Source organism: Saccostrea cucullata, unplaced genomic scaffold (genome assembly GCF_032062105.1).
Source record: "Saccostrea cucullata isolate Sc308-1 unplaced genomic scaffold, CSIRO_AGI_Scuc_v1 ctg5124, whole genome shotgun sequence".
In the NCBI taxonomy this organism is placed as follows: domain Eukaryota; kingdom Metazoa; phylum Mollusca; class Bivalvia; order Ostreida; family Ostreidae; genus Saccostrea; species Saccostrea cuccullata.
Window position 1 is genome coordinate 3,043 of NW_026930629.1, and position 26,476 is coordinate 29,518.

General features: G+C 33.2%; 1 protein-coding gene across 1 annotated transcript; it reads left to right on the forward strand.

Annotated features, from left to right (window-relative positions):
* The first annotated feature begins 477 nt into the window (after nucleotides 1-477).
* Nucleotides 478-25,925, forward strand: LOC134229365 (adenylosuccinate lyase-like). The gene is made up of 12 exons (XM_062711111.1): nucleotides 478-762; nucleotides 15,933-15,977; nucleotides 17,014-17,093; nucleotides 17,339-17,510; nucleotides 18,824-18,870; nucleotides 19,649-19,739; nucleotides 21,316-21,385; nucleotides 21,563-21,710; nucleotides 22,181-22,271; nucleotides 22,969-23,058; nucleotides 24,014-24,190; nucleotides 25,528-25,925. The coding sequence occupies exons 1-12, from the start codon at nucleotides 598-600 to the stop codon at nucleotides 25,618-25,620; spliced, it is 1,269 nt and encodes a 422-aa protein (XP_062567095.1). The 5' UTR covers nucleotides 478-597; the 3' UTR covers nucleotides 25,621-25,925.
* Nucleotides 25,926-26,476: the final 551 nt, after the last annotated feature.

Consider the following 26,476-nt stretch of genomic DNA (forward strand, 5'->3'; position numbering starts at 1 on the left):
TGGAAATTCACGGATATAGCAAAGTTATCTTGAATCCCCAGCAATATTTAATGAATTTCTTATACGGATATAACGAATTATGGATATAGTGAAGTAATTTCATATGTCCCAGTGACTTCGTTATAACCGAGTTTTACTGTAGTCCTGATTCCTCTTTATGACAATGTGTCCCAGTGACTTCGTTATAACCGAGTTTTACTGTAGTCCTGATTCCCCTTTATGACAATGTGTCCCAGTGACTTCGTTATAACTGAGTTTTACTGTAGTCCAGATTCCCCTTTATGACAATGTGTCCCAGTGACTTCGTTATAACCGAGTTTGACTGTAGTCCAGATTCCCCTTTATGACAATGTGTCCCAGTGACTTCGTTATAACCGAGTTTTACTGTAGTCCAGATTCCCCTTTATGACAATGTGTCCCAGTGACTTCGTTATAACCGAGTTTTACTGTAGTCCTGATTCCCCTTTATGACAATGTGTCCCAGTGACTTCCTTATAACCAAGTTTTACTGTAGTCCAGATTCCCCTTTATGACAATTTTTACTGTATTTAATTTCAGGACCTAGGGCTGGATATCACAGAGGAACAAATAAAAGAAATGGAGAATAACGTAACAAATATTGACTTTGAGCTGGCGGCTGCGGAAGAGAAGAAATTCCGACATGACGTCATGGCCCACGTACACACATTCGGAGCATGTTGTCCCAAGGCAGCGTCCATTATACATTTAGGAGCCACGTCAGCTTATGTAGGAGATAATACTGTAAGGCAGCGTTAATTTTACATCATGGTTTCCAAATATTTTTCCTTCAGATTCTTTGCAAATTAGAACTTCATGACTTATCATTTTCTCATGAGCTACCATGCTTGAGGATGAATATCTCCATTGTTATGTCATAATTCCGAACTTCAAGTCCAAACTATAATGCAAATGTTTTGTTTCAAAAATGATCCTTGAATGATTAATATTTGGCCTGTCATCAGACAAATAATTTAGTTATAAGATATGAATTAAGTTTTGAAAATTCATGAGGTATGTGAATTACAGTGTTTCATACTGCCATATGAAATATAAGTATTGGCACGAAGCATTGTAGCTCATGTCCTCATTAATTCTCAAAAACGAAATTCATTTCTAAATTAACTACTAACTGACTAATTAGGGCCCCGCAAGGATTTGCGGGTGCCCTATAGTAATCACTCTGTCTGTCTGTCTGTCCGTCTGTCATTCTTCCGTCCACAAATTTTCTGTTTTTTCCTTATAACTTTTTTATTGTAGTCCAATTAAGTTCAAATTTGGTATGGTAGTTCAGTAGACAAAAAGACATATTTTGATGCTAAGTTTGTTTCTCTATGTCATCTGGTTTGGAGCTGGGGTGGTGGGGTAGGTTCCTTAACTTTATAGAAGAATGAATTGGCAAAGAGAGATAACTTCTGAAAATGATCCCATTGTAAACTGAATACTGCAATGAATGAGTCCCTTGGGATTAATTAGCTTTCCTCCTGAAGAAAATCCAAAGCATTATCTTTACCTGTCACATTGAGATTAATTACAACCTCTGTCTGCAAATGAAGTTTGTTTTGAAGTTAAGTCCATTTGGAATGCTATGAACACTCTGAAATGTGGATTGAAGTATTTATAAATGTTTTTACTTGATTTTTGTTGAAATACCCTATACAATGAGTTCTGATTTCATTAAAATCTAAAAACAAGAAATAGATTAAAGAAGATATATTTTTTATTTTTATTTATTTATTATGCGCCCAGATCGGTAGATCCCGGGCGTATATTGTTTTTGTCCTGTCTGTTTGTCTGTTTGTCTTTCTGTCTGTTGTCAACTTTAACCTTCGCCATAACTTTTGAACAATAAGAGATAGAGACTTCATATTTGGTATGCATACTCAACTAATAGAGTCCTTTCAAATCACATCAAGGTCAATGACCTTGTGACCTTGACTGTGACCTGTATGCTAAAAATAGCTTTTTCCACTGTTTGTCATAACTTTTGAACCATAAGAGATAGGGACTTCATATTTGGTATGCATACTCCACCGATAAAGTCCTTTCGAATGACGGCAAGGTCAATGATCTTGTAACTTTAACGGACCTATATGCTAAAAATAGCTTTTTACACTTTTTGCCATAACTTTTTAACCATAGGAGATAGGGACTTCATATTTGGTATGCATACTCCACCGCTTAAGTTCTTTCAAATGACACCATGTTCAATGACCTTGTGACCTTGACTGTGACCTATATGCTAAAAATAGCTTTTTCCACTGTTTGTCATAACTTTTGAACCATAGGAGATAGGGACTTCATATTTGGTATGCATACTCCACCAATAAAGTCCTTTCAAAATGGCGCCACTCGAGGTAAGACGCGTCGAGTGAGGGAGCGTGGAGCGGCCGAGCTGACAAGATTTTATAGGACTGAAACATGGTCAAATTGTGAATTCAGACTTGCTCAGGGCAGATACATGCAGTGGTTTCCTTATTTGAAATTTAGGAGTGGTATTTTTGAGGAATTAGATCGAAACGATAGTGCAGTGAGTAAAATCTATTTATAGCCTGTAGATCTACATGAGTACTATTGACAAATATTTTAAGATGCCTTCTACTGGTGTTACTACTCGTAAAGGTTCTACTCCAGCTACTAGCAAATCTCCAAAAGACAGTCAAAAGGATAGCCAGAAGGGAATTCTTTCCTCTGAGTCCTCTCCAAAACGTACGCAGGAAAATCCCATGCAAATAACAATGGATTCAATTCAAACACAGCTAACCGAGATTAACAACGAACTCAAAAAGACAATAAAGGTTAGTGATATTCAAACAGTCGTGAGAAGTGTTGTAGAAGAATTATTTAGTAGTTACCAAGAAAAGTTTGAGAAGAAATTGAACGATGAAGTCGTAAAACTCAGAGATGAGAACGAAAAACTACATCAAGAAAACAAAGATTTGCAGAAAGAAATTAGGGAACACGAAGAAGTATTAAACGACTTGCGAACGGAAGAAAACGAATGGATGACAAGGTCAGCAATGTCAAAAGCAAATTTCAATGAACAATATTCGAGGAAGAATAACTTAAAAATTCATGGTTTACCAGAGAAGAACCCTTACAGGTTGAAGTGCTCGAGGGAGTGGGAGAACAGATTAAAGATGACGTTTTAGCAATCCATAGGATTCCAGGAAAAAAAGACCAACATCGGCCAATTACAATAAAGCTTAAAACCATGGAAGCCAAAGTAAAGGTCATGAAGAAGCGATCGGACATTAAAGAACTAGAGTTACAGAATGATGTCAAGGTCAAAGTAACGGATGATGTGACACAAGAGAATGCAGCCCTTATAACAAGACTCCTGCAGGACCACAGAATATCCGCGGCATGGTACTTTAATGGGTACATTTACGGAGAATGCGGGAAACGAAGAATCAAATTCGATTTATACGATGATATTGACAAGAAAATACGGAAAAGATGAGGCGATTCGGACTTGGTTCTTTAGTTAGTCGTGGACGCATGTATATCCGGTGAAATAAATTGGACATGTTAACTGTCACTGTGATGACAACGAAAACAAGGTATAAGTAACATTAAACTTGTCAACTTGTGAGCCATCCAGGAATTATGCAAATATGTATGTTTGTTTGTTGGAAAAGAAATTTTATTCCGATTGAAAATGCCTTGAACGTACAATTTTGTTTTTAGACAATATTTACTTGTCAAAGCATAGTTATAGATTGTGTAATACAGGTGGCTACGGAATGGTGAAATGAGTTTTAATATTTTAACATTTAATTGTAGAGGGCTTGGGGGAATAGAAAAGAGGAGAGACGTGCTTAACTATTTAAAACAGAAAAATTTCTCAATTAGGCCAGCATTTTTTTATTTTTAGGTTTACAAACCCGCCGCTCGAGTTTTTGAATTTTCAGAAAAAAAATAAAATTGAGAAAAACAGAATTTTTTCTTTCCGATGTCAAATTTGAGTCGGGATCGAGATTTCAAATTTACGAACTCGTACTTCCGGTTTCAAAATGCATGATGGCGGGTAACGAAGGTAGATTTGTCAAATCCATAGCAGCACTAAACCTTGGTTTAATGTAAATATTTATCGATAGGAGTGCCATTCAAAATGTCTCACTCATTCAGGGAACAAATAAAGTGCCGACGAAAATATCTGTCATCTATCTGTAAATTAATTTTCTCCCACAGGTTTAAAACTGCCCATGGTAGCTCTTGTCAGAGACATTGTTTAAGTTTCTGTTATAGCTTTCAGTCTTAGCATCATTCTTCAGAAAGGGGTCGCTTATGCATCAGATGTAATGAATAAAACTATGGGAGAGATTAAGTCCATTTTGAGGAAGAAATAAACAATAATTTTGCCTAAAGAAACAAGATATTTCAACTATTTAAAAACAAGTATATACAAAATTACAAATATATACAGGCAGGTAGTATCGTTTGTGGCAGCCAGAAAAATTATTATACACTTAATTGAAAAAAAAATCCATCCTTAGTACTCCCCAATAGATCTACTCCCTTTCTGTTTCAAGAAAAGAATTATTATTTTAGGTCTCAAGTATATTTAGAACACATTCATCTAATACATATTAAAAAATATGAAGATATATATATATATGTATATTGAAAGAGTTTTAAAAATCTGTTTGTTTTTTTTTTAATCTGTATTTTGTCCAACATCACAAGATTTATCATTTAAATCACTGGCCCCAACTGGTAGAAGATTAAATAAACAATTAAGGGTTCTATTTTCCCCTTTGTAACCCTTATGTGTCCAGTGGCAAGGAGCCTGTTAGGAGAGCATAAAAAAAGAAGCAAAAATTAATGTAGAAAAAGTCGATAATGTATCCAAAAAAATAATTTTATTTTTTTTTTATTTCCTCCTCCTACGGGACTTTTTCATTCTGATGTTCGTAAACCTAAAAATAAAAAAATGCTGGCCTTACTTTTTTACAAGATACTCATTTTACTCTTGATGATTACTCACAAGTTAGATCTCTTTGGGGCTATGATGTTTACATATCACCTGGTCAGTCAAATTCTAGAGGTGTCGCAATTTTGTTCAACAATAATTTTGAATATAAAATACTAAATGAACAAAAAGATAAAGAAGGTAACTTGCTTGTTCTGGAGATTAATGTATTTAATAAATATGATATTTTATTAGTAAATGTATATGGACCGAATAATGATGATCCAAAATTTTTCCAATCAGTATCTGACATAATTTCAAATTTTCAAGGAGAATTTGTAATTTGGGGTGGAGATTTTAACCTTGTACAAGATGTAAATTTAGATTACTTTAATTATAATAATGTAAATAATAATAAGGCAAGGGAAACAGTTCTGAATATGAAAGTTGTGCATGGTTTGACCGACCCTTGGAGAGTGAAATATGAACAACATAAAAGGTATACTTGGTTTAAAACCAATCCTCTTAAAAAAGCTAGACTTGATTTTTTCCTATTATCTAACGAACTTTTTGCGTTATTAGATAACGTTGATATTATACCTGGGTATAAGTCTGACCACTCAATGGTTTCTATAGAAATTAAATTGACCAAATTTGAAAAGGGAAAAGGATTTTGGAAGTTTAACAATTCCTTACTCAGGGATCAGTCTTATGTAAACATTGTAAAAAATACTATACGAAAAGTAAAGGAACAATATGCTGTCTCTCCGTATAATCCAGTATGTGTAAATAAAATTGAAAATGAGGAATTATCTCTACTCATAGATGATCAATTATTTTTTGAGCAACTTTTGCTGAGTATAAGAGGTGCTACAATTCAATATTGTTCTATAAAAAAGAAATTAAAAAATGAAAAAATTAATTTACTTGAAAATGAAATAAAATATTTAGAATCACTGAGAAATGTTAATAGCTCAACAGAAATTGTAGAAAAATTAAATGCTGCCCAAAATAGTTTAGAAGAAATAAGAAAAGAATATATAAAAGGGCTTTTTGTTAGAACAAAACTTAAGTGGATTGAACAGGGTGAAAAACCAACAAGATATTTTCTTAGTTTAGAAAGAAGAAATTTTATTAATAAAACTGTGAACCAACTCATGCACAGCAATGGTACATGTAATATTATTACTTCACAGGAAGAAATTTTATCAGAAATTGAGAAATTTTATAAGAACCTATACTCTTGCTTTGATAATAAATTACAAGAAGTGAATCTAGAACATATAATTAATAAAGATGATATAAGGGTTCTTGATGACAACATGTCCAATAATTAAGAAGGATGTATAACATATAAAGAAGCCCTATCTGCGTTAAAAAAAATGAATAATGATAAAAGTCCAGGTAGTGATGGCTTTACAGTTGAATTTTTTAAATTTTTTTGGAAGGATCTTGGAAGCTTTCTTATCAGATCAATAAATTTTGGATTTAATGAGGGAGAATTATCCATAACTCAGAAACAGGGAATTATTTCTATACTCTTCAAAAAAAGAAACGCATAGTAGAATTTTAGTGACACATTGAACAGAAAGATTATTTAGTAAAATGATGCATTGATAAAACAGAATGTGGTAAGCAACAGGAATACCATCTAAATGTCATAATTACTCAACAATTTTGAAATAATAGTCAGTTTAAGACCATTAAAGGTCAATATCTGGTATGCCCCCCACAGACACAAATGATAGCCACAAACGGCATCTAATAGAAGCAAATGTGTGTAACGAAAACTGTATGGGAATACTCTCCCACTCCAAATGTAAAACTTTCAATTGGTCAGCTGTTGCAGAGTCTGGGGATGCGATTGTCTTTGGCAAATCGTGTTAATCCATTTTGTCCAATGCTGCTTAATTTGTATTAAATCTAGCGATTTAGATGACTGTGACTGAAACAGCTTGTTGTTTCTTTGCAAGAATAGGTGTGTCAAACGAGCCATGTGTGGCGGTGTATTGTGAGATTGCGATACGGCTCTAGGATGCTGCAAAATTGAATGAGTATGTGTGGGTAGAACATGGTTAGAATACCTTTTTTCGTCAAAGTCCATTGAATTCGAACCAAATCAATCTTACTTTTTTATAATACCATTTTCCATATCATTACACTACCACCAACAACTTCTTTAACGTCCTGGAGGCAGTTATCTGTCTAACATTCATTACAAAGCATTAGCACTCTTAAACTTATGAGAGGCTTTCAGATAAATATTCTGGACTAGTAGGTTAACCTAAATATTCAGCAGTGATGCTGTGGTCATACTCTATTGATCTGAGATCTTTGAAGTCGATATTTGGGGTGTTGTGGGGGGTTGGAACAATGGCATGAATAATCCTCTTGCAATAATTCTTAGTCAACCGAAAATGGTCTTGTAAGATGATCTGTGCAGTTCAGGGATAGCGAATGCTTTTGATGACGTCTTTGCATTACATTCATGTAATTTACGTAATCCTCTTAAGTGATGCTGTGCTGCTGATGTCACACGTAGTCTACCATATTTTTTGCGAACATTGGGTGTTCGATGTTAATGGTTTATGTTTTATAGGTTAGATATGGTCTGTGTGTAACATTAAAACCTCTTGCAATAGTAGATTGCGGTACCCCAGCTTCCAGTCGCCCATTTTCCTTTTAGTGCTATGCAACATTCAGGTGCAGCAGATTTAGGAAGCGTCATTTTTCAGATAAAAAATAGTTTCAAAATATCGAGAACCCCCGCTTTTGATAGCCCCTTTGTACCTGAAGGAATTGCATCGGAATTCAACAAATGAAAATTCAGATCAAAATTTTGGGGGAAATTTTGCAAAATCAGGTCTTTTTGTCTGTGAGACTTGTAGAATAGCTGTAAAGTTAAAAATTGCATTGAAAAATCATGCATTTCACTCAATACATCGTATCCATACAAAAATAAAAGGTATGGCAAAACTATCATACGTTTTTCAAGGCATTGTTCCTTCTATGCGTTTCTTTTTTTGAAGAGTATATATTACCGAAAGGTGATAAACCAAGAGAATTCCTTTCAAATTGGCAACCAATATCACTTCTTAATACTACATATAAAATTGCTTCATCATGTATAGCAAATAGGATTAAAAACGTTCTCAACTATTTAATTCATGACAATCAAAAGGGCTTTCTTAGAGATAGATTTATTGGGGAAAATACACGAATGATCTATGATGTAATTAATGCCACATATGAAAACCATATTCCTGGTATGATATTACTAATAGATTTTGAAAAAGCATTTGACTCCATATCATGGAAATTTATGTACACTACGTTGCAATTTTTTAATTTTGGCCCTGACCTTATTAAATGGGTTTCAGTACTATATAATAATTAAAGCTAAATTATGTGTTATTCAAAACGGCATTTTTTCTAAATTTTTTGAGATTGGTAGGGGGTGTCGTCAGGGTGACCCGATATCTCCTTACTTATTTAACCTTTGTGTAGAAATTCTAGGACATATGATACGACAAAATAAAAATATCAAAGGCATTAAAATAGGGAAGGAAAAAGTCTGTCTACTACAATATGCAGATGACACAGTTCTTTTTTTGGATGGATCAGAAAAGAGTTTATAGGTGCACTTGATCTTCTTTTTCAATTCTCAAAATTCTCTGGATTAAAGCCTAATATTTCAAAAACAAAAGCAGTTTGGATTGGATCTAAAATTAAAACAGAAAATACTTTATGTAGTGATACAGGATTAAAATGGACAACTGAACCATTTACTGTTCTAGGCATAACATACACTGCAAATCTTGAAAAGATGGAAGAGCTTAATTTTGATAATAAATTTAAACTTATTCAGAAAGAAATAAATCATTGGTCTAAAAGAAATATTTCACCTTTAGGAAAAATAACGGTAGTAAAAAGTTTGCTTTTATCAAAGTTTACACACTTATTTATTTGTCTTCCGAAACCAAGTGTGCAGTGGATACAGCAGCTAGAAAAAACTCTGTATAAATTCATATGGGGAAATAAAATTGACAAAATATCCCGAAAAACGTTACAGTTAGACTTTGAGAGAGGTGGATGTAGAATGACTAATATAGAAACATTTATTAAATCCCTAAAACTAACATGTATTAGAAGAATATTTTACAAATAATTCAAACTGGTTAAATATTTTCTCTGAAATTACTGGTTGTAATATTAATAAACTTTGTCAGGTTGGATCTGAATATTGTAAACAAAGGGCAAAAATCATACAAAATATTTTTTGGAAAGAAACTTTGCTTTATTTTGCTGAATTTTTAGAAAGTTTTAATTTGAATTCATGATGTAGATATATTGTTAGAACCATTGTGGTATAATAATAAGATAAAGATTCAAAATAAATGTGTATTTTATAACACATTGTATGAAAAAGGGTTCCATGTAGTACATGATTTATTTGATACAGAAGGCAATTTTATTAGTTTTGAAAGTATCACAAATGATTATTTAGTTAAGTTGCCATTCACTACTTATGAGGGACTAAAGCAAGCAGTTTTATACTCATGGCCAAATGTCAAACAATTGTCAAAAACTAATTATGGTAAACCATACCAACCTGAATTTTTAAAAATACTTTGTCAGAATAAAAAAGGATCCAGAAATATTTATGATCATTTAATGTCTAAAATACAGCACAGACCTATTTGTGAAAACAAATGGGCTATTGATTTAAAGTTGGAATCTGATTTTATGTGGAAACATATTTATACAAACTTGAAATACTTAACTAAAGATTCAGCACTGATATGGTTCAATTATAGAATTATTCATAGAATTTTAGGTACAAATAAATACTTACACTTGTCTAAAATTAAAGATTCTCCACTTTGTTCAATATGTGAACAAGAACCAGAAACAATTAAACATTTATTTTTTTACTGTCCACAGGTTTCTGTGGTTTGGCTGGCACTGTCAGATTGGATTTTTCAAAAGTCTGGTAAAAGAATTGAATTTGATGTAAAGACTGTTATTTTTGGTAGTTTTGAAAAAGATCATGCAGCTATAAACTTGATTATTCTGTTAGTGAAGAAATATTTATTTCAACAATCCAGAAACAACTCTTGTATTGTTTTCAAAGATATTTTGAGAGTTTTATATAATTACTATACTTTAGAAGAAAAGTTGTCAGAAAATATTTTTTATAAAAAAAGATGGTCCAATTGGAAATGTCTATTTAATGTGTCAAATTTTGAAGATGTTCTTGACTAATTATTGTTAATACACTTAGTGTCTTCTTTTCCAACATGTATGAAAGGATGTGTGAAAGGTTTTGTATATTTGTGTGTTTGTTATGAAAATAAATAAATAAAAAAAATAAATAAATAAATAAAGTCCTTTCAAACGACGGCAAGGTCAGTGATCTTGTGACCTTGACTGTGACCTATATGCTAAAAATAGCTTTTTACACTTTTTGCCATAACTTTTGAACCATAAGAGATAGGGACTTCATATTTAGTATGCATACTCCACCAATTAAGTTCTTTCAAATGACACCATGGTCAATGACCTTGTGACCTTGACTGTGATCAATATGCTAAAAATAGATTTCTTGAACTTTGTTGCCGCCGGGCGCATAGTGTTTCACAAACACATCTTGTTTTATTATATTTGTTTTTGCTTCATGAAAATTCAAGAATATTATTATTTTTTAAGGCATTAGGATAAAAACCTCATTCTATAATTACTGAAAAAGTTCTTATTATAATTAAGAAGAAAATGATGAGAGAGTAGTACAATTAATCCCTTGGATTAATTATCTTGTCTGCTGCAGAAAATTTAGAAGGCTTATCTTTATCTGTCACTTTAAGATTAATGAAAACCTTTGTCTGCAACTGCTGTTTGTTTTGAAGTTAAGGTCAAGCCTTCATGATATATTTGCATTCATTGAAGGCTGGCATTTTATATAACACAAGCTCCATTATGATTATAGTTTATAGATATACATTCAGTGTTGAGTTGTTCTTTTACTGCCTTATGTAAAATAAATACAAGGATATTATTTACAGGTTTTTGGATATTCAGGAATTATCTTGAAATTTTAAGAATACAGTTGATGTTTCTTATTCGTCATATATTTTTTAATCATTCCATGAGCTGCACCCTTTTAATTCTACCCCATGGCGGGGCCCTTGCTGACTGGTCAGTTTTCTAGTTACTAAGTTACTATTTACTAAGTAACTAAACACTTACCAGGTGAATAACTACATGGCAAGCAAAGAGTTTCTGATGGGCCACTCTCCTCACAAACCCTTAGCCTATCGTGCAATCTTAAGTTGGGATTGTTTATGTCACATGATCTTGAATCTTTCCTCCTTTGCACAACTTGTGTAATTTACAAAAATAAACCGTTTTATTGATAAGCATTTTTATAATAAGCTAAGATATAGGCATCATTGCTAGCTTAGGCCATAGTTTTTTTATTTTCTGTTTAACGGGAAGCGCCGACCCAATTTTTTCAAAATACCGAATATAAATAAAAGAGGCCAATCTCACTTTTATTTTTAAAATACCCGCCGACTGTGTCATTCATTAAATCGGATTTGTTGTACACCATATTTCTAATGAATCATGTAAACGTTTGATATAGCTTGTGTTAATCGAAGTCTTTTGGGTGCAAAACACAGTTTTATGTATGACGTTATCAGGACGTTACTTGGTGAGGGACAAGCAAAACTGACCCCTATAAAAAAATAAAATGGAGGATTGTTACATAGACTTCTGCATATTAATGGAAAGATAAAATTGTGAATTTTGTAAATATCCAACTATAATACATTCATCAATTACTACTAGGGGGTATTTGACACCTGAAAAATGGGGGATATTGGGTTGTTTATGCATCCATTTTCAGTGCACCTATGCATTTTTAACCCCCCTGCTCAACAAAAACAGTAAAAATCAGACAAAATAAGTTGCATGCATTTCACAGAACAAATCCTAAGGTTTTCATTTAGTGTGCTTTCAGGGTACATTTTCCGCCTCATGAAAGAGCTACATTACCTGCTAATTGACTCATGCAATTCTGCACATGTGAAAACTGGATGTTTTGGGAGTTACCTCCCCCTATTAAAAAGTCTCACATTTTTTTTTTTCTAAAAATGAATGCACATTTTTTTCTTTAAATATTAAGATAAGACTCTACCTTATGCGAATAAAAACAAAAAAGATGCAGTTTTCATCTAGACTCCTATAAATAGCAGGAAAATCCCTACCCAGCATGCTTCTCTCTGGGAAAAACCCCCTGGATTTTATACGAAACTGTGTTTAGCTACCTTAAAGAAAATAATTTTCTTTTGAAATTCACTTTTTTGTGTTTAGGTACAAAGAGGACAGAATTCCAAACATTTTGGTGCATAAATTGTTGAATTTGGTCCAGAAATGGGCAAGTAATTGTAAATTTAGTATTACATGTCTACGACATTGGTCGACGCATAAAACAGGACTTCGAAGAGAAATTCAAACTTAACCGAATCAGCTCACACAATAATTTTATTTTTCTTCAATTTAAAAAACACAAAGTATGAAATATACAGTATTTGAATATCAATAAAATCTTACATTATAATTTTTTTGAAAAGCTGTCAAACAATTTTTTACAGATATTGCTAGTTTCTGTATAAACAGGGGGGGGGGGGGTCTAATTGGAAACAGTCACTGTTTTAAATCAGAAGATTGCCTAAAAAATCTGGACAATGTCACCCTAACTAGATACTCAATAGGTCTATGTCACATGTATATCTATACAGAAGATACATATTCTCATTTGCGATCAATTAAATTGAAGGTCATGACCTTGCGAAGCTTCCATTTTTGACATGACGTCACACTTTGATGTCACAATGCAGTTGCGTCATAATGTAAAATAATAACTTTAACCCCTGAATCCTTATCATGTGTATAAATTCTATGGAACATGTATCTAATACAGGCTTTATGCTTTACACAGTGTCAACCTGAGATTATATTGTATGGTTTACTACATAAATTAAAACAGATAAAGCAATTTTCTATGAACTTACAGGCAAATAAATGTGGGAAATGTCATCAAATGCTACTCCTTAAGGGTGCAAAACATAGTTTTATGTATGACGTTATCAGGACTTTACTTGGTGAGGGACAAGCAAAACTGACCCCTATAAAAAAATAAAATGGAGGCTTGTTACATAGACTTCTGCATATCAATGGAAAGATAAAATTGTGAATTTTGTAAATATCCAACTATAATACATTCATCAATTACTACTAGGGGGTATTTGACACCTGAAAAATGGGGGATATTGGGTTGTTTATGCATCCATTTTCAGTGCACCTATGCATTTTTAACCCCCCTGCTCAACAAAAACAGTAAAAATCAGACAAAATAAGTTGCATGCATTTCACAGAACAAATCCTAAGGTTTTCATTTAGTGTGCTTTCAGGGTACATTTTCCGCCTCATGAAAGAGCTACATTACCTGCTAATTGACTCATGCAATTCTGCACATGTGAAAACTGGATGTTTTGGGAGTTATCTCCCCCTATTAAAAAGTCTCACATTTTTTTTTTCTTAAAATGAATGCACATTTTTTTCTTTAACCATTAAGATAAGACTCTAATTTATGCGAATAAAAACAAAAAAGATGCAGTTTTCATCTAGATTCCTATAAATAGCAGGAAAATCCCTACCCAGCATGCTTCTCTCTGGGAAAAACCCCCTGGATTTTATACGAAACTGTGTTTAGCTACCTTTACGAGCGTCTTGCTGATTACGATGTCGTAACCAGTTTAAGGAACTAGTTTATCACACTTCGCGGGTTCTATCAAGTTATCAACAAGCAAGAATGGCATTTCAAGACATTTATAGACGGTAATTTTAAATCCATTGATCAGATGATGAAAACAAGAAAGTTCTTGAAATGGGAGTTAATGCATTGACAACCTAAATACACCAGATGCATATTGAACTGTGGGGCATGTGTCCTAATAGTTGGGGTAAGTTTTGAGATGTTGTCTTGATATAAACTTCTGTTAAAATTTTTCAGTGTTTGGCATTTTTATATGTTTTTTTTTTCTTTTAAAGATGGTTACATTCTAGATTTAATTTAATCACATATGGTACATAACAAGTTGAGGTAAAATTCGTGGCAAAATTTTATTTTACAATGAATGGTGTCTAACTAAATCAGGGACATAAAATGATGATTAAAATATTTTAGTTACGAGTCCATGTCTATTTGGTCGAATAAAATGAGGCAAGGATACCTACAGAATTACAAGAGTTGGTATAGAATACTGACAAATGAAGTGACAGCTATACTGGAGTTGCTCATATCTGTGGAAAGGTGGGGATAGAAAGAAGTGGACAATTGAATACTTTTAGTGCAAAATGGACAAAGAACGATATTAAAGTTATTTTTTTTATCTAAGAAAAAACTCTTAAAATATTTGTATCTTCCTTCAGAAAAGAAAATAATCTCATGTAAATAGGTGTTTTTTCTACTTTCTGCCATTTACTACATGTATTTGATTAGCTAATAAAGTATCATAAAGGCTATTTTTTTTTCAGTTTGATTTCTTGGCAGAGACCCAACCATTTGTGAAGAGTTCAGAAGACTTCCACAATGACTTTGCTGTTGTTCATCAAAAAGTTCGGTTGACAAATTTCCATTCAGAACCTCAAGAATGTGTTATCCCTTTATACCAAGATAGCATTGTCAATTTAGCTACTAACCCCATTGCTTTTTTTAACTTCTGTTAAATCATAATTTACATGTAGCTTAAAACATTTCTTATCACGACATTTATAAATATTATGCAATAGATAGATGATCACCTGAAGACCTGTGTAAAATTTAAGAAGTGTGGTTTTTTCTGTCATCTGTGTTTATCCAACATTATTGTTGCTGTATAACAAATTTAAATAATAATATTATATTGATTTGCTTTCATACTAAAATAAATGTGCAAGTGTGATTAACCACAGTAGGATAACTCATGCAGTTGTATCTTTTTATCTGTATTTGAAATCCTAATACATTGTAAACAAAATTGTATTATGTTTTCTTTCATTTTTCAACATTTAAATGAAAAAAAAGAAATTCATACCAATTTTTGGTTTTATTTTTATTATAGCCCCGACTCGGCAAATTTTGATCTTTTATTTTTATTTTTATTTCGTCCCCTCGACCCAATTTTTTCTTAAAAATTCCCGTTAAACAGAAAAAAAAAAACTCTGGCCTTAAGGTGACAGTCCACTTCTCTATTCTTTGGAGAGAGTTTAGGAATGGATTTTCACCTTTGGTTTGTGTAGCTGGGGTCGAGGGATAATTATTAATCTTTATGTAAGACTGAATAGGTAAAGAGAGATCTCTTCCCTCTGTAAACTTGTACAAACTAAGGTAGAGGGATAATTGTCATTCTTTATGTAAGACTGAATAGGTAAAGAGAGATCTCTTCCCTCTGTAAACTTGTACAAACTAAGGTAGAGGGATAATTGTTATTCTTTATGTAAGACTGAATAGGTAAAGAGAGATCTTTTCCTACTGTAAACTTATACAAACTAAGGTAGAGGGATAATTATCATTCTGTATGTAAGAGTGAATTGGTAAAGAGAGATCTCTTCCCACTTTTAACTTATACAAACTGTAGTGGATTCCCAGGAGACCCAGAGCCTTATCTTTTTCTGCCACATTAATATGATTTTTATGTATCTGTTTCTATCTATTGTAGGATTTGATTGTTATGAGACCTACTTCTATCAGTACTTTCAGTACTTTGATTGTATCTGTTTATATCTATTATAGGATTTAATTGTTATGAGAGATGGATTTGACATCCTACTTCTATCAGTACTTTCAGTACTTTGATTCTATCTCTTTCTGTCTATTGTAGGATTTGATTGTTATGAGACCTACTTTTATCAGTACTTTCAGTACTTTGATTCTATCTGTTTCTGTCTGTTGTAGGATTTGATTGTTATGAGGGATGGATTTGACATCCTACTCCCAAAGGTAGGTAAAGGAAGAATGCCTGGTAGTTACATTATAATTATTATTATATAAGCATATTAAAGTAATTTGGGGTCAAACAAAATGTATAAAAAAAAATATTAAAAATATACAGAAATAATTTGGCCATGAAGTAGAGTCATTCCTTAAAGAAACCCTCATATTTAGCCTTGTCTCACTGGTATGAGCATTTGATGAAGAGGGGAAAAAAAATGTCAAAATTTAAAACATGTTTAAAGCAATATGAGCTGCAACATTGATATAGGAATTTTTTGTTGCAAAATTGTAAATAACTAGTTCAGTGACATAATAAATAATGTTAATAAACTTCCGTTGTTCATATTTGCGATGGAAGAAGTATTTATAAGCTTTGATTTAATTAAAATTACATTATTGTCGTCATGTACAATAACGATTTCTTATATAAAACTGCATATTGGATTTTATAAACTATGTCTTTCTTTGGCTTAATTTTAGTTTAATTGATCATAAAGGTATGAGTTACATACAAATTTATCATAATAACACATTTTAACAGCAAAATATAACTTTCAAAAATGCAGCTCATATTGCTTTGAGATTTCAGTGTGCAAGACATTTAGCATTGTATTTGAATTAGCAGAAGTTTCCGTCTGCCATAAGCACTAAACAGAATACACAGCCAAATGTAATACATGTATTTCAAAATAAACCTAAAAATATGAGATTACATACTATAATACCTATCTTATTTAGTGTAAAAACGGCAGGCATCTTGTTTATTAAGTCATGTACATGTCAGACCTCGGAGATGAATTTCAGCTGTCTATGGTTATTATCATAGTCGGTTATTATAAAGTTTTGCCCTGACAATTAAGCTATGATAATAAACGGCTTGTACTGAATACGTATACAGTAATATCTGTCATATCCTCCCTTTGAAATCTAAGACAGCTGTTTTAACATTCTTCAGAGATCATTAAAATCTGAGATATCTGTTGTAGCTTGCCAGTGTGATGAAGTGAATAGCAGACTTTGAAATCTAAAATATCTGTTGTAGCTTGCAGGGGTGATAAAGAGATTAGCAGATTTCGCCAAGAAGCAAAAGGATTTGCCTTGTTTGTCTTATACACATTTACAGTAAGTACATTCGTTTCTGAAGAAAAAAGAAGTATTGCGAATTTTATTTGCTGAACCCAGGTTTGGAATGATTTGGAGGGGGGGGGGATATAATAATGTCAAGGTGGACTGAAAATATAATTTTTAGTGATTTTTTTTCTCTTTTATTGCAAATTTTTTAGTCAGCTCTCTAGATTGATTGTGACAACTTAATCTGTGGTCCAGACATTGACATAACATCATACTTATTTTCTGTGATATTTTAGACCAGCTCAGCTGTCTACAGTGGGTAAGAGGGCTTGTCTCTGGATACAGGACCTGTTGATGGACCTCAGGAACCTGGAGAATGCCCGCAATAACATCAGGTTCAGAGGAGTGAAGGGCACCACAGGAACACAGGCTAGCTTTCTCACCTTGTTTGAAGGAGATGAGGAGAAGGTTTGTTCTCAGTTTATCTGATTAAAATAGAAAAAAGAGGTTAATCTTATTTTCTAGAGTTCTTTAAATCTTACACTCAGAGGTACATCTTCTAAGGGAGCAATACCGTATAAGTGGAAATTTTAGCGAGACGCAAATTTAGCATTGCCCTTATAAGTAGGTATTTTATTTTTAGCGAAATGTAATTTTAGCGATTTAAAAAAGCTCTCTTTAAGAAGCTATTACAACTAATTTGAAAGTGCAATTAATTTTTAGCAATATTCAATTTTAGCAATCTTGGCACCCTCGCTAATAATGCCAAAATTAAATCCTCGCTAAAAATTCTGCTTATACGGTAGCTTGTCTATCATAAATTCATCAAGCCAGATTTAAATGCCTATAATTGTTCTCTCCATACGATTTGTTTAGACTGTGTGCAGTTTTTGTCATGACTTGTTTAAATGTTGTAGGTATTGACTGTAACAATGTAATGATTGAGTACATGTTTGGAATCTATTCAAGTTAAAGTTTTAGGAGCAGGTCCATTCCCAAGTACCTATAACATGTATAAGCCCTTCCTCAGGGGCTGACAAATAGATTTTTAAGGCACTTGCCCAAGGGCAAGTACCTGGTCGAAATTGACTTGCCCTACCTGAATTTTTGCTTGCCCTAACATAAACTAATTTTGTATTTATAGATATTTCAAAAAAAGAGGAAGGCAAATGCTGAGTAAATCATGCAAACCCCTATGTCCAGCTTTAAATTTACGGCCTACAAATAAATTCTATTTTTGATAAGTCACTTGCCCACGGGCAAGTGGTTGGTAAAATTTCACTTGCCCACCCCTAAAATTCACTAGCCCCGGGCGTCGGGCAATGGGATTTGTCATCCCCTGCCTTCCTGGACAAAACTTACATGGATGATGCATCTTGGGATTGGCACGACCAGACTTGCTTCAAATGCTTGATCTGACCTACATTTTCGAAATTTAGTGACCATGGCAATGCTTTTGGAGTAGCTATATAATTTTATGACCCGTTATGATTTAAACTGCATGAATGATGCATCTAAGGATGGACTATTCCAGACTTGTTTCAGATGTAGGAAATGAAAGACATTTTCTTGATCAGTGAACAGGTTCAAGTTTTTGAAACAGGTCAATTCCCATTGAACTATAAGACCTTATCATAAACAGAACTTGCATGAATATTGCTGTCAGGATGCAAACTTACTATAAAAAAAATATGATGTGAGATTAGCATTACTTATACTGATAACATTCGACAGGGCGAGCTTTTATTTTTTGATTACATATGTTTTTTATTTCTGATCAGGTTGAAAAGCTGGATAGGCTGGTCACAGAGATGGCAGGATTCAAACAGTGAGTAAATATCTGAAGTTTAGTTTTTTTGTGTACATAAAATACCACAATTTTTTCTACTACTTAAAAAGTAAGAATCAACTTATATAGAGTACCCCCCCCCCCCAAAAAAAAAAAAAAAAAAATATATATATATATATATATATATATATATATATATATATATATATATATATATATATATATATATATATATTGTTCTAATCAGTTTTACATTCTAAAAACAATCCTCTTATGAAAAAGTTCTTACTCTAAACATTTATTTTAAAAAGCTCCGTTTTGAATAGAAATATTAAACATAGTGACTACACAAAAGCTTTTTAAAAATGCGGGTTACGACTTTAGAAGTCTTTCTTGATTCCTCTCTACTTTCTCTTTCATATTTATTATCAGGTTTGATGTCTTTGTTTATTGCTTATAAAACGAAGGATTTGTTTTAATTGAATTTATTTCTTCATATACATTTAACACCTTTTTTTGATGACAAACATACTGTAGAAGTCCTTTTTTCCGCGTGGTATTAATTTATGCTGTGTACGTGGACACAAATTTTCCGCGGAAATTTGTCCAAGCATGCTCAATATAAATGTAAGGCATATAGTGACAATCCAGAAAATCCGCATCATTTTCTACTCGCGGATTAAACAGAAATTGAGATTCCACGGAATTATGATCTTGTGGAAAAAAGTACGTCTACAGTATTTCTGTGTTTGTGATTATTATATCTGAAATATCTGAACAAATTATGAATTATCTAACTTTTATTAAATCTCCGTAGGACGTATATGGTGTGTGGACAGACATACTCCCGTAAAGTGGACGTCGACAGTCTCAATGTTCTGGCCAGTCTGGGTGCCTCTATACACAAGGTGATTCTCTCTGTAGTTAATTTTACTGTTGTGCTAGCCAGTCTAGGGGCCTCTATACATAAGGTGAATTTCTCTGTAGTTAATTTTACTGTTGTACTAGCCAGTCTGGGGGCCTCTATACATAAGGTGAATCTCTCTGTAGTTAATTTTACTGTTGTACTAGCCAGTCTGGGGGCCTCTATACATAAGGTGAATCTCTCTGTAGTTAATTTTACTGTTGTACTAGCCAGTCTGGGGGCCTCTATACATAAGGTGAATTTCTCTGTAGTTAATTTTACTGTTGTACTAGCCAGTCTGGGGGCCTCTATACATAAGGTGAATTTCTCTGTTGTTAATTTTACTGTTGTACTAGCCAGTCTGGGGGCCTCTATACACAAGGTGAATCTCTCTGTAGTTAATTTTACTGTTGTACTAGCCAGTCTGGGGGCCTCTATACACAAGGTGAATCTCTCTTTAGTTAATTTTACTGTTGTACTAGCCAGTCTGGGGGCCTCTATACACAAGGTGATTTTCTCTGTTGTTAATTTTACTGTTGTACCACTCGGAGTTCCTCGGATGACTCGTACCTCGCACATAACCTCGGACGTCAACGGTGATCTACCATCTTGCTGATTCAGTCATGTGATCTTATTTGAATTTCTTTCAAATGTCATACATTTGAGATCAGAGTTGTATTTTGGCACACTCAACAGTTTCTTCTTGCTTTCAAAGCCTTTTAACATGAGGATGTAATCAAAACCTGTTTACGATAAAGAATTGCACAAATTAAGAAACATTTTCAAAGAACGTTATGCAGAGCGAGATATGAAATGAGTGATAAGGCAGTTTCCGGCGGAGAAATGTAAAGATCTGATGCGTATTCCTCCACCAATCACATCCGAGGTTTGAATGGAGCGTAGCAGAGTCAGCCGAGGATTGCTGATTGCTGTTGTACTAGCCAGTCTGGGGGCCTCTATACACAAGGTGAATCTCTCTGTAGTTAATTTTACTGTTGTACTAGCCAGTCTGGGGGGCTCTATACACAAGGTGAATCTCTCTGTAGTTAATTTTACTGTTGTACTGGCCAGTCTGGGGGCCTCTATACACAAGGTGAATTTCTCTGTAGTTAATTTTACTGTCATACTCACCAGTTTAGATGCTTCTGTATACAAGGTCATTCTATCTATTTACCGTCAAAGGGTTGTCATTCTTATCTGATCTTTTAAGGTGCTAGTTAAATTTGACATTTAAAAATTTAGAAAAAAATGAAACTTTAGGGACTTAATTTTAAGATAACAAATAATTGCATCAACTACAAGTACTGTATATCCAGGTTTTTTTTTCTCGTGTTGGAAATTTTGCAAAAAAAGGGTAGATTAGTACAATCTTTATTCTGCGTAAGTTATTTTTAAGATTGAAGATTTTTTTGTTTAAAATTGTAATGTTTTTATGTCGCATTATAGCTAACATATTTTCTGTGTGTTTTATATTTTGTGAATTAAAATGATCGCAAAAAATGAAATCAAACTAGTTTATAAAGATTGTTAATGGATAGACAGCAAGAAGAGAATAAAAATTAAATATATGGCTTTTGTAGATATGTACAGACATCAGACTGTTGGCTAACTTCAAGGAGTTAGAAGAACCATTTGAAAAAGATCAAATTGGTAAATAATTCTACCTTTTATTTATATGAAATTTTTTTTTCAAAAATGCAGGTCTATAGAATAAACAAGGTTTGCAGTTGGTTAAAGGTCAAGGTGAAGGTCAAAGATAAGTCTTTGATCGTGTCATAAATAAAAGTCAGATGTGTCATTTACAACACTCTCATTGTTGTTTTACAGGCTCGAGTGCCATGCCGTACAAGCGTAATCCAATGAGAAGTGAGCGTTGTTGTGCGTTAGCGCGTCACCTGATCTGTCTGGTACAGGATCCTCTGATGACGGCGTCCGTTCAGTGGATGGAACGGACACTGGACGATAGTGCTAACAGGTACAGAGAATTCAGTGGTACTTATCAAAATAGAGCTGTATGTATTACAAATATTTTGTAGTATTTGTGCTTAGCACTGTAAATCACTTTTTATTCGCGAGAACTTTATTTTCGCGTAATTACGCGAGAAGGTATGCTCGCGAAAATTTCATTCTCGCGTATGATAGAATCCCGTAAGATTATTTAGAGCAATGACCACAATTTGTGAAAATTTTGTCTCGCTAATAAAGAGTCAATGACTATCTCGCGAAAATAAGGTGTCGCGAAAAATAAGTGATCTACAGTATCTAAATACCTGAGGCACGGATTGAAGTTTCTCTGTTTGGCGCATTTTGAAATTCATGATTATCACATTTGTCGCCATTTGGTGACATTAAACACCAGTATTTATGTTGTCAATAGTTTACCTAGTATACACTGGCATCAAGGAACTATCCACATAAAATATGATGATTTGTATTTTTTTATAGACGGATCAGTTTGCCAGAGGCATTTTTAACAGCAGACATAATCCTTAGTACGCTACAGAATATTGCAGAGGGGATAGTGGTATATCCAAAGGTAGTATGACAATAAAAACAGTTGTCAATAGAATATTACAGAGGTAAAAAAAATATATCCAGACATAAAAATAACACGATACCCAGTATTTTATGGAACAAAGGGGGAAGAAATATTTTTTGATGTAAAATGTAATGCAATATCTAGTATTTTATGGAATTTTAAAGGGAATAAAATTGTATCTGTAGAATATTATTTATTAGTTAGAGGACTTATCATATGGTTCTCAATTTTTTAGGATTTAATGCATATACCTTCCTCATGACTACCCTTTATAAATTTTCTGTTTGCATTGCTGATAAACTGCAGTAATAAAGAAAGTAATTTGCTGGATTTGAAGTCCCTTATAAAGGATTTTTTTAAAATTGTTTCTGCACTATTTTATTGCAATGTATTTATTTTCCCCTTTAAAACTAAGGCAAAAAACATTTATTTCTTGGTTCTCAGGCCCTCCCTCATCTCTTCCAAGGGTGCCTCATTGACCCTTTTTATTGCTAAATCAATAAAATATAATCACCAAATCACCTCCCTCATCATTTTATGAGGTTTTATACAATGTAAAAAGCTGCCTCATCATGTTTTGGGGGCAATAAAAAAGTAAACAAAAAAATGCTTCCCTCCCTCATCATATTTCTTGAAAAAAGGCCTGAGAACCAAGTAATTAACTTTGTATGGCCTTACAAACTGTTATTTCCAGGTCATTGAGAGAAGAGTCAACCAGGAGTTACCTTTCATGGCTACAGAGAACATCATCATGGCGATGGTTAAAGCCGGAAGAAACAGACAGGTAGACATTGTTATTGAGTCGGCTCGCGAAGCGAGATGAATCCTTGTCGTTAGCGGCATATCAAGGCGGATTCACCAAATCACTACATTCTTTGTGTATTCCTACATTGGTTGCAAACAAATCCAGTGAATTAAAACCTTGAAGTCGTAAAAAAAATAATTTTTTGAGTGAGTTGAATTTCGGATTTTGTTGAAATATTGTTAACAATTCTATATTTAAGTATTTTTAGCTCACCTTAGCTTAATTCGGATTTGTTAAGATCATGACCCCCAGGGGTAGGGTGGGGAAACATGGGGCAATCAAAGTTTAACATAGGAATATAAAACAGGAAAAAAATCTGCTGATGAAGAACAGCAGGGTCAGGTCAGCATTGTAACCCATTGGCCTCTTGTAAAATACATGCCTTCAGATTGGGAAATTCTTTCTGGCTGGAAAGAAAAGAATGCTTGAATACCTGGCTGATATTATAACTGTGCAAGAGTTCTTAACATATTTACCTTTTCATGATATTCAAGAAGTTTTTAAATCAGAAATTTTTTGCCAAATGTGTAATTACAATTTTTAAAGTAGGATAGCTAATAATAAAATGTATGATTGCTTACACTGATGAAAAACATTTAAAGGTCTGTAAATCATGAAATTTTAGTGAAACCTTATTTTGGCAAGAAAGTTTTTTGGCATTTTTAAGCCAAACAAAATTTTCACAGATTCTGCCATTATTGTGTATGATTTTTAATGAGAAATATTTAAAGGTAAATAAATTTTTTTGCGTAAATAGATTGTCTCACATTCTTACACCAAAAGAAACTTCTTGCAAATAAATATAATATTTAAATAGCATCTTATTTTTCTCTCTGAAAGTCATTACAACCAAAATCATCTTTGAAACGTGTTTTTGTAATTACTGTAACAAATTATATGTGGGAGAATTATATAAAACTTTGTTTCCTTTTAGGAATGTCATGAACAGATCCGTGTTTTGTCTCAGGAGGCGGGGCGTGTTGTAAAACAAGAAGGTGGTGATAATGACCTCACGGAACGGATCAGGAAATCCGACTATTTTAAGCCAATCCATGGAGAACTGGATTCTCTTCTGGATCCAAAAACCTTCACAGGAAGAGCACCAGCTCAGGTGGGTTTGAGACACTGTGTATCTTAAACTAGTACTGTGGTGACTAGTACTGATTATATCAGGTCAATAGATCAAGACAGGTGGGTTTTAAGATGAAGTCCGGTGGGTTTTGAGATGAAGTCCGGTGGGTTTTGAGATGAAGTCAGGTGGGTTTTGAGATGCTGTGGTATCTAAGACTAGTACCTGTTATACCAGGACAATAGATCAGTCTGTCACGGATTGGTTCATTCTTGTTGCTGATGTTATTAATTTTTTAACCACTTTGTTCTTAGCCACTTTACTCACTCCTCCATGGCACCTGATCCCACCTCTGATGTTTCGGAGGTCCCTGTTTGCTTTGCTCCTATTTTGTATTGTTTTATAGACTTTTGATTTTGAATACTGTTCGATATCTTCATATCTCCATATATTCCTTCTGAGAATGTACGTCATTGAGAGACGTTAATTATGTAGCAATGAGAATGCCACCCCTTACTGGAATACCAAGGGTAACAGAGAATTGTACTTATAGCCCTAATGTAACAAAGTGCAGTACTATTAAGGACAGGTGATCCAAGCAAAAACAAATAGATAGCTGGATTGGTATATATTTTGGGCCTTTTTGTTTCAAATGATGTAAATAAATAAAGTTAAAAAATGTTAAGATATTGTAAACCACTAAAACCAGCTTATTGATGATCAAATTTCTACTTTCTGCAACCATTCTTATTAACTCTTTACAACTTACTGAACTGTGACGCAACATACACTTAATGTACACGTCCTGGAAATATATTACATTACCTTTTTCCCCACAAGCACTTCTTAGAGCGGTACAATTTTCTCTAAAGTTATGCGTAAATAATAAATTTAAGATTAAATTTACTTTTGAAAGTGCATGAAATGTGCCTGATTGAAGGGAAACGGTATATGCATGATTTTGCATTAGAAATAGGAAATGGTATATATGCATTAAAATGCTTGACTGCGGGGAAGGAGGTTAATCTGTAGTACTACAATTTTGTTTTATCACTTCAATCCTGTTATTGTGAAACTTTGAATGAAAAATTAAAAACTACGCAGTAAAACTTGTTTATTTTACTCATATAAGCATGACTCGTGTAATTTTCATTTTCTTTAACAAAGGTTTTTATCATCTAACCTAAAGGATGCTAAGGGGAAAAAAATTAACCATCAGATGAATTTTTTTTTTTGTAGATATATTGAGAATTTACTTGGCACATTTAGTAGATAAGAAATTTTTGCAGCTACAAATGTATAACAAAGCCCCTATGCTGTTAAATGGTTTATACATTGATTTTTTAACAGGTATATTCTTTTTTAATCTTATTTTGCAGGTAACTAAGTTCATAGAAATGGAGGTAGAACCAAGCTTGAAGAAATATGCAGAGAAACTTAAGGCAGGAGGAAAAGTGGAACTCAATGTTTGATCTGTTATTGTTAGATAAAATGGACACTGAAGAGTGCTATCAAGGGAAACTACTCCTGCTCAAAAAAAAAAAAAACTAAGATGGGGGCAAGGAGTGTGCGTCACATCTGCATCAAATGAGGATGTGAAAAGTGGGATTTTTGTTGATGCTTATACGATGATGATTGGCAAAAATATGGTGCCATTTTTTTGTACTCTGTGCATTTTTGTGCTTCTTAATTTGGAAATCAATCAAAATAAAAAAAAGATTGTAAAATTCTGCAGAGAGAATATTGATATTCTGAAAATAAAAAATTGAAAAAAATTATTTTGGCACATTATATGTTGAATTTGAATTATGATATCTTTACTTCCTCAAGAAAATAAAGATTTTATGCATGGTTCACATTGCCATGCATTCTATATTACGAGGGATGATCAGAAAACTCTGCAAGTATATCTATAAAATAATAAAAACAATATATTTACGTAAAAATTTAAACTAGTTTAATCCTTCAAAATAACCCCCTTTTACATTTACACACTTTTTCAATCTGCAAACCGCCCTGAGGTAGTCTTCCCTTTAATTACCGTCTAAGCTCTGATAGACAGCACTACCAACTGCACTGCACGAAGTATAGCTATGTCCAGATAACATTTGTTTCAGTCTAGGAAATAGGAAAAAGTCACAAGGACTTAGGTCGGGAGAATACGGGGAATGTGGGAGCTGAACAACCTTTTCATCCTTCAAAAAACTGAACTGCTTTACTCTTATGAGCTGGAGCATTGTCATGAATGAGTTTTATGTTCTTCAAACCTGCCTTTGGTCTTTTCATATACTTTCTTAATTTTTTTCAGTACATTATTTTTGTAAAATT

Coding starts and splice junctions, on each gene's coding strand:
- LOC134229365 (XM_062711111.1), top strand. CDS start 598: ATGGAGAATAACGTAACAAATATTGACTTTGAGCTGGCGGCTGCGGAA. Junction 763..15,932: donor CTTATGTAGGAGATAATACT/GTAAGGCAGCGT, acceptor TGTCTGTTGTAG/GATTTGATTGTTATGAGGGA. Junction 23,059..24,013: donor AAGCCGGAAGAAACAGACAG/GTAGACATTGTT, acceptor GTTTCCTTTTAG/GAATGTCATGAACAGATCCG.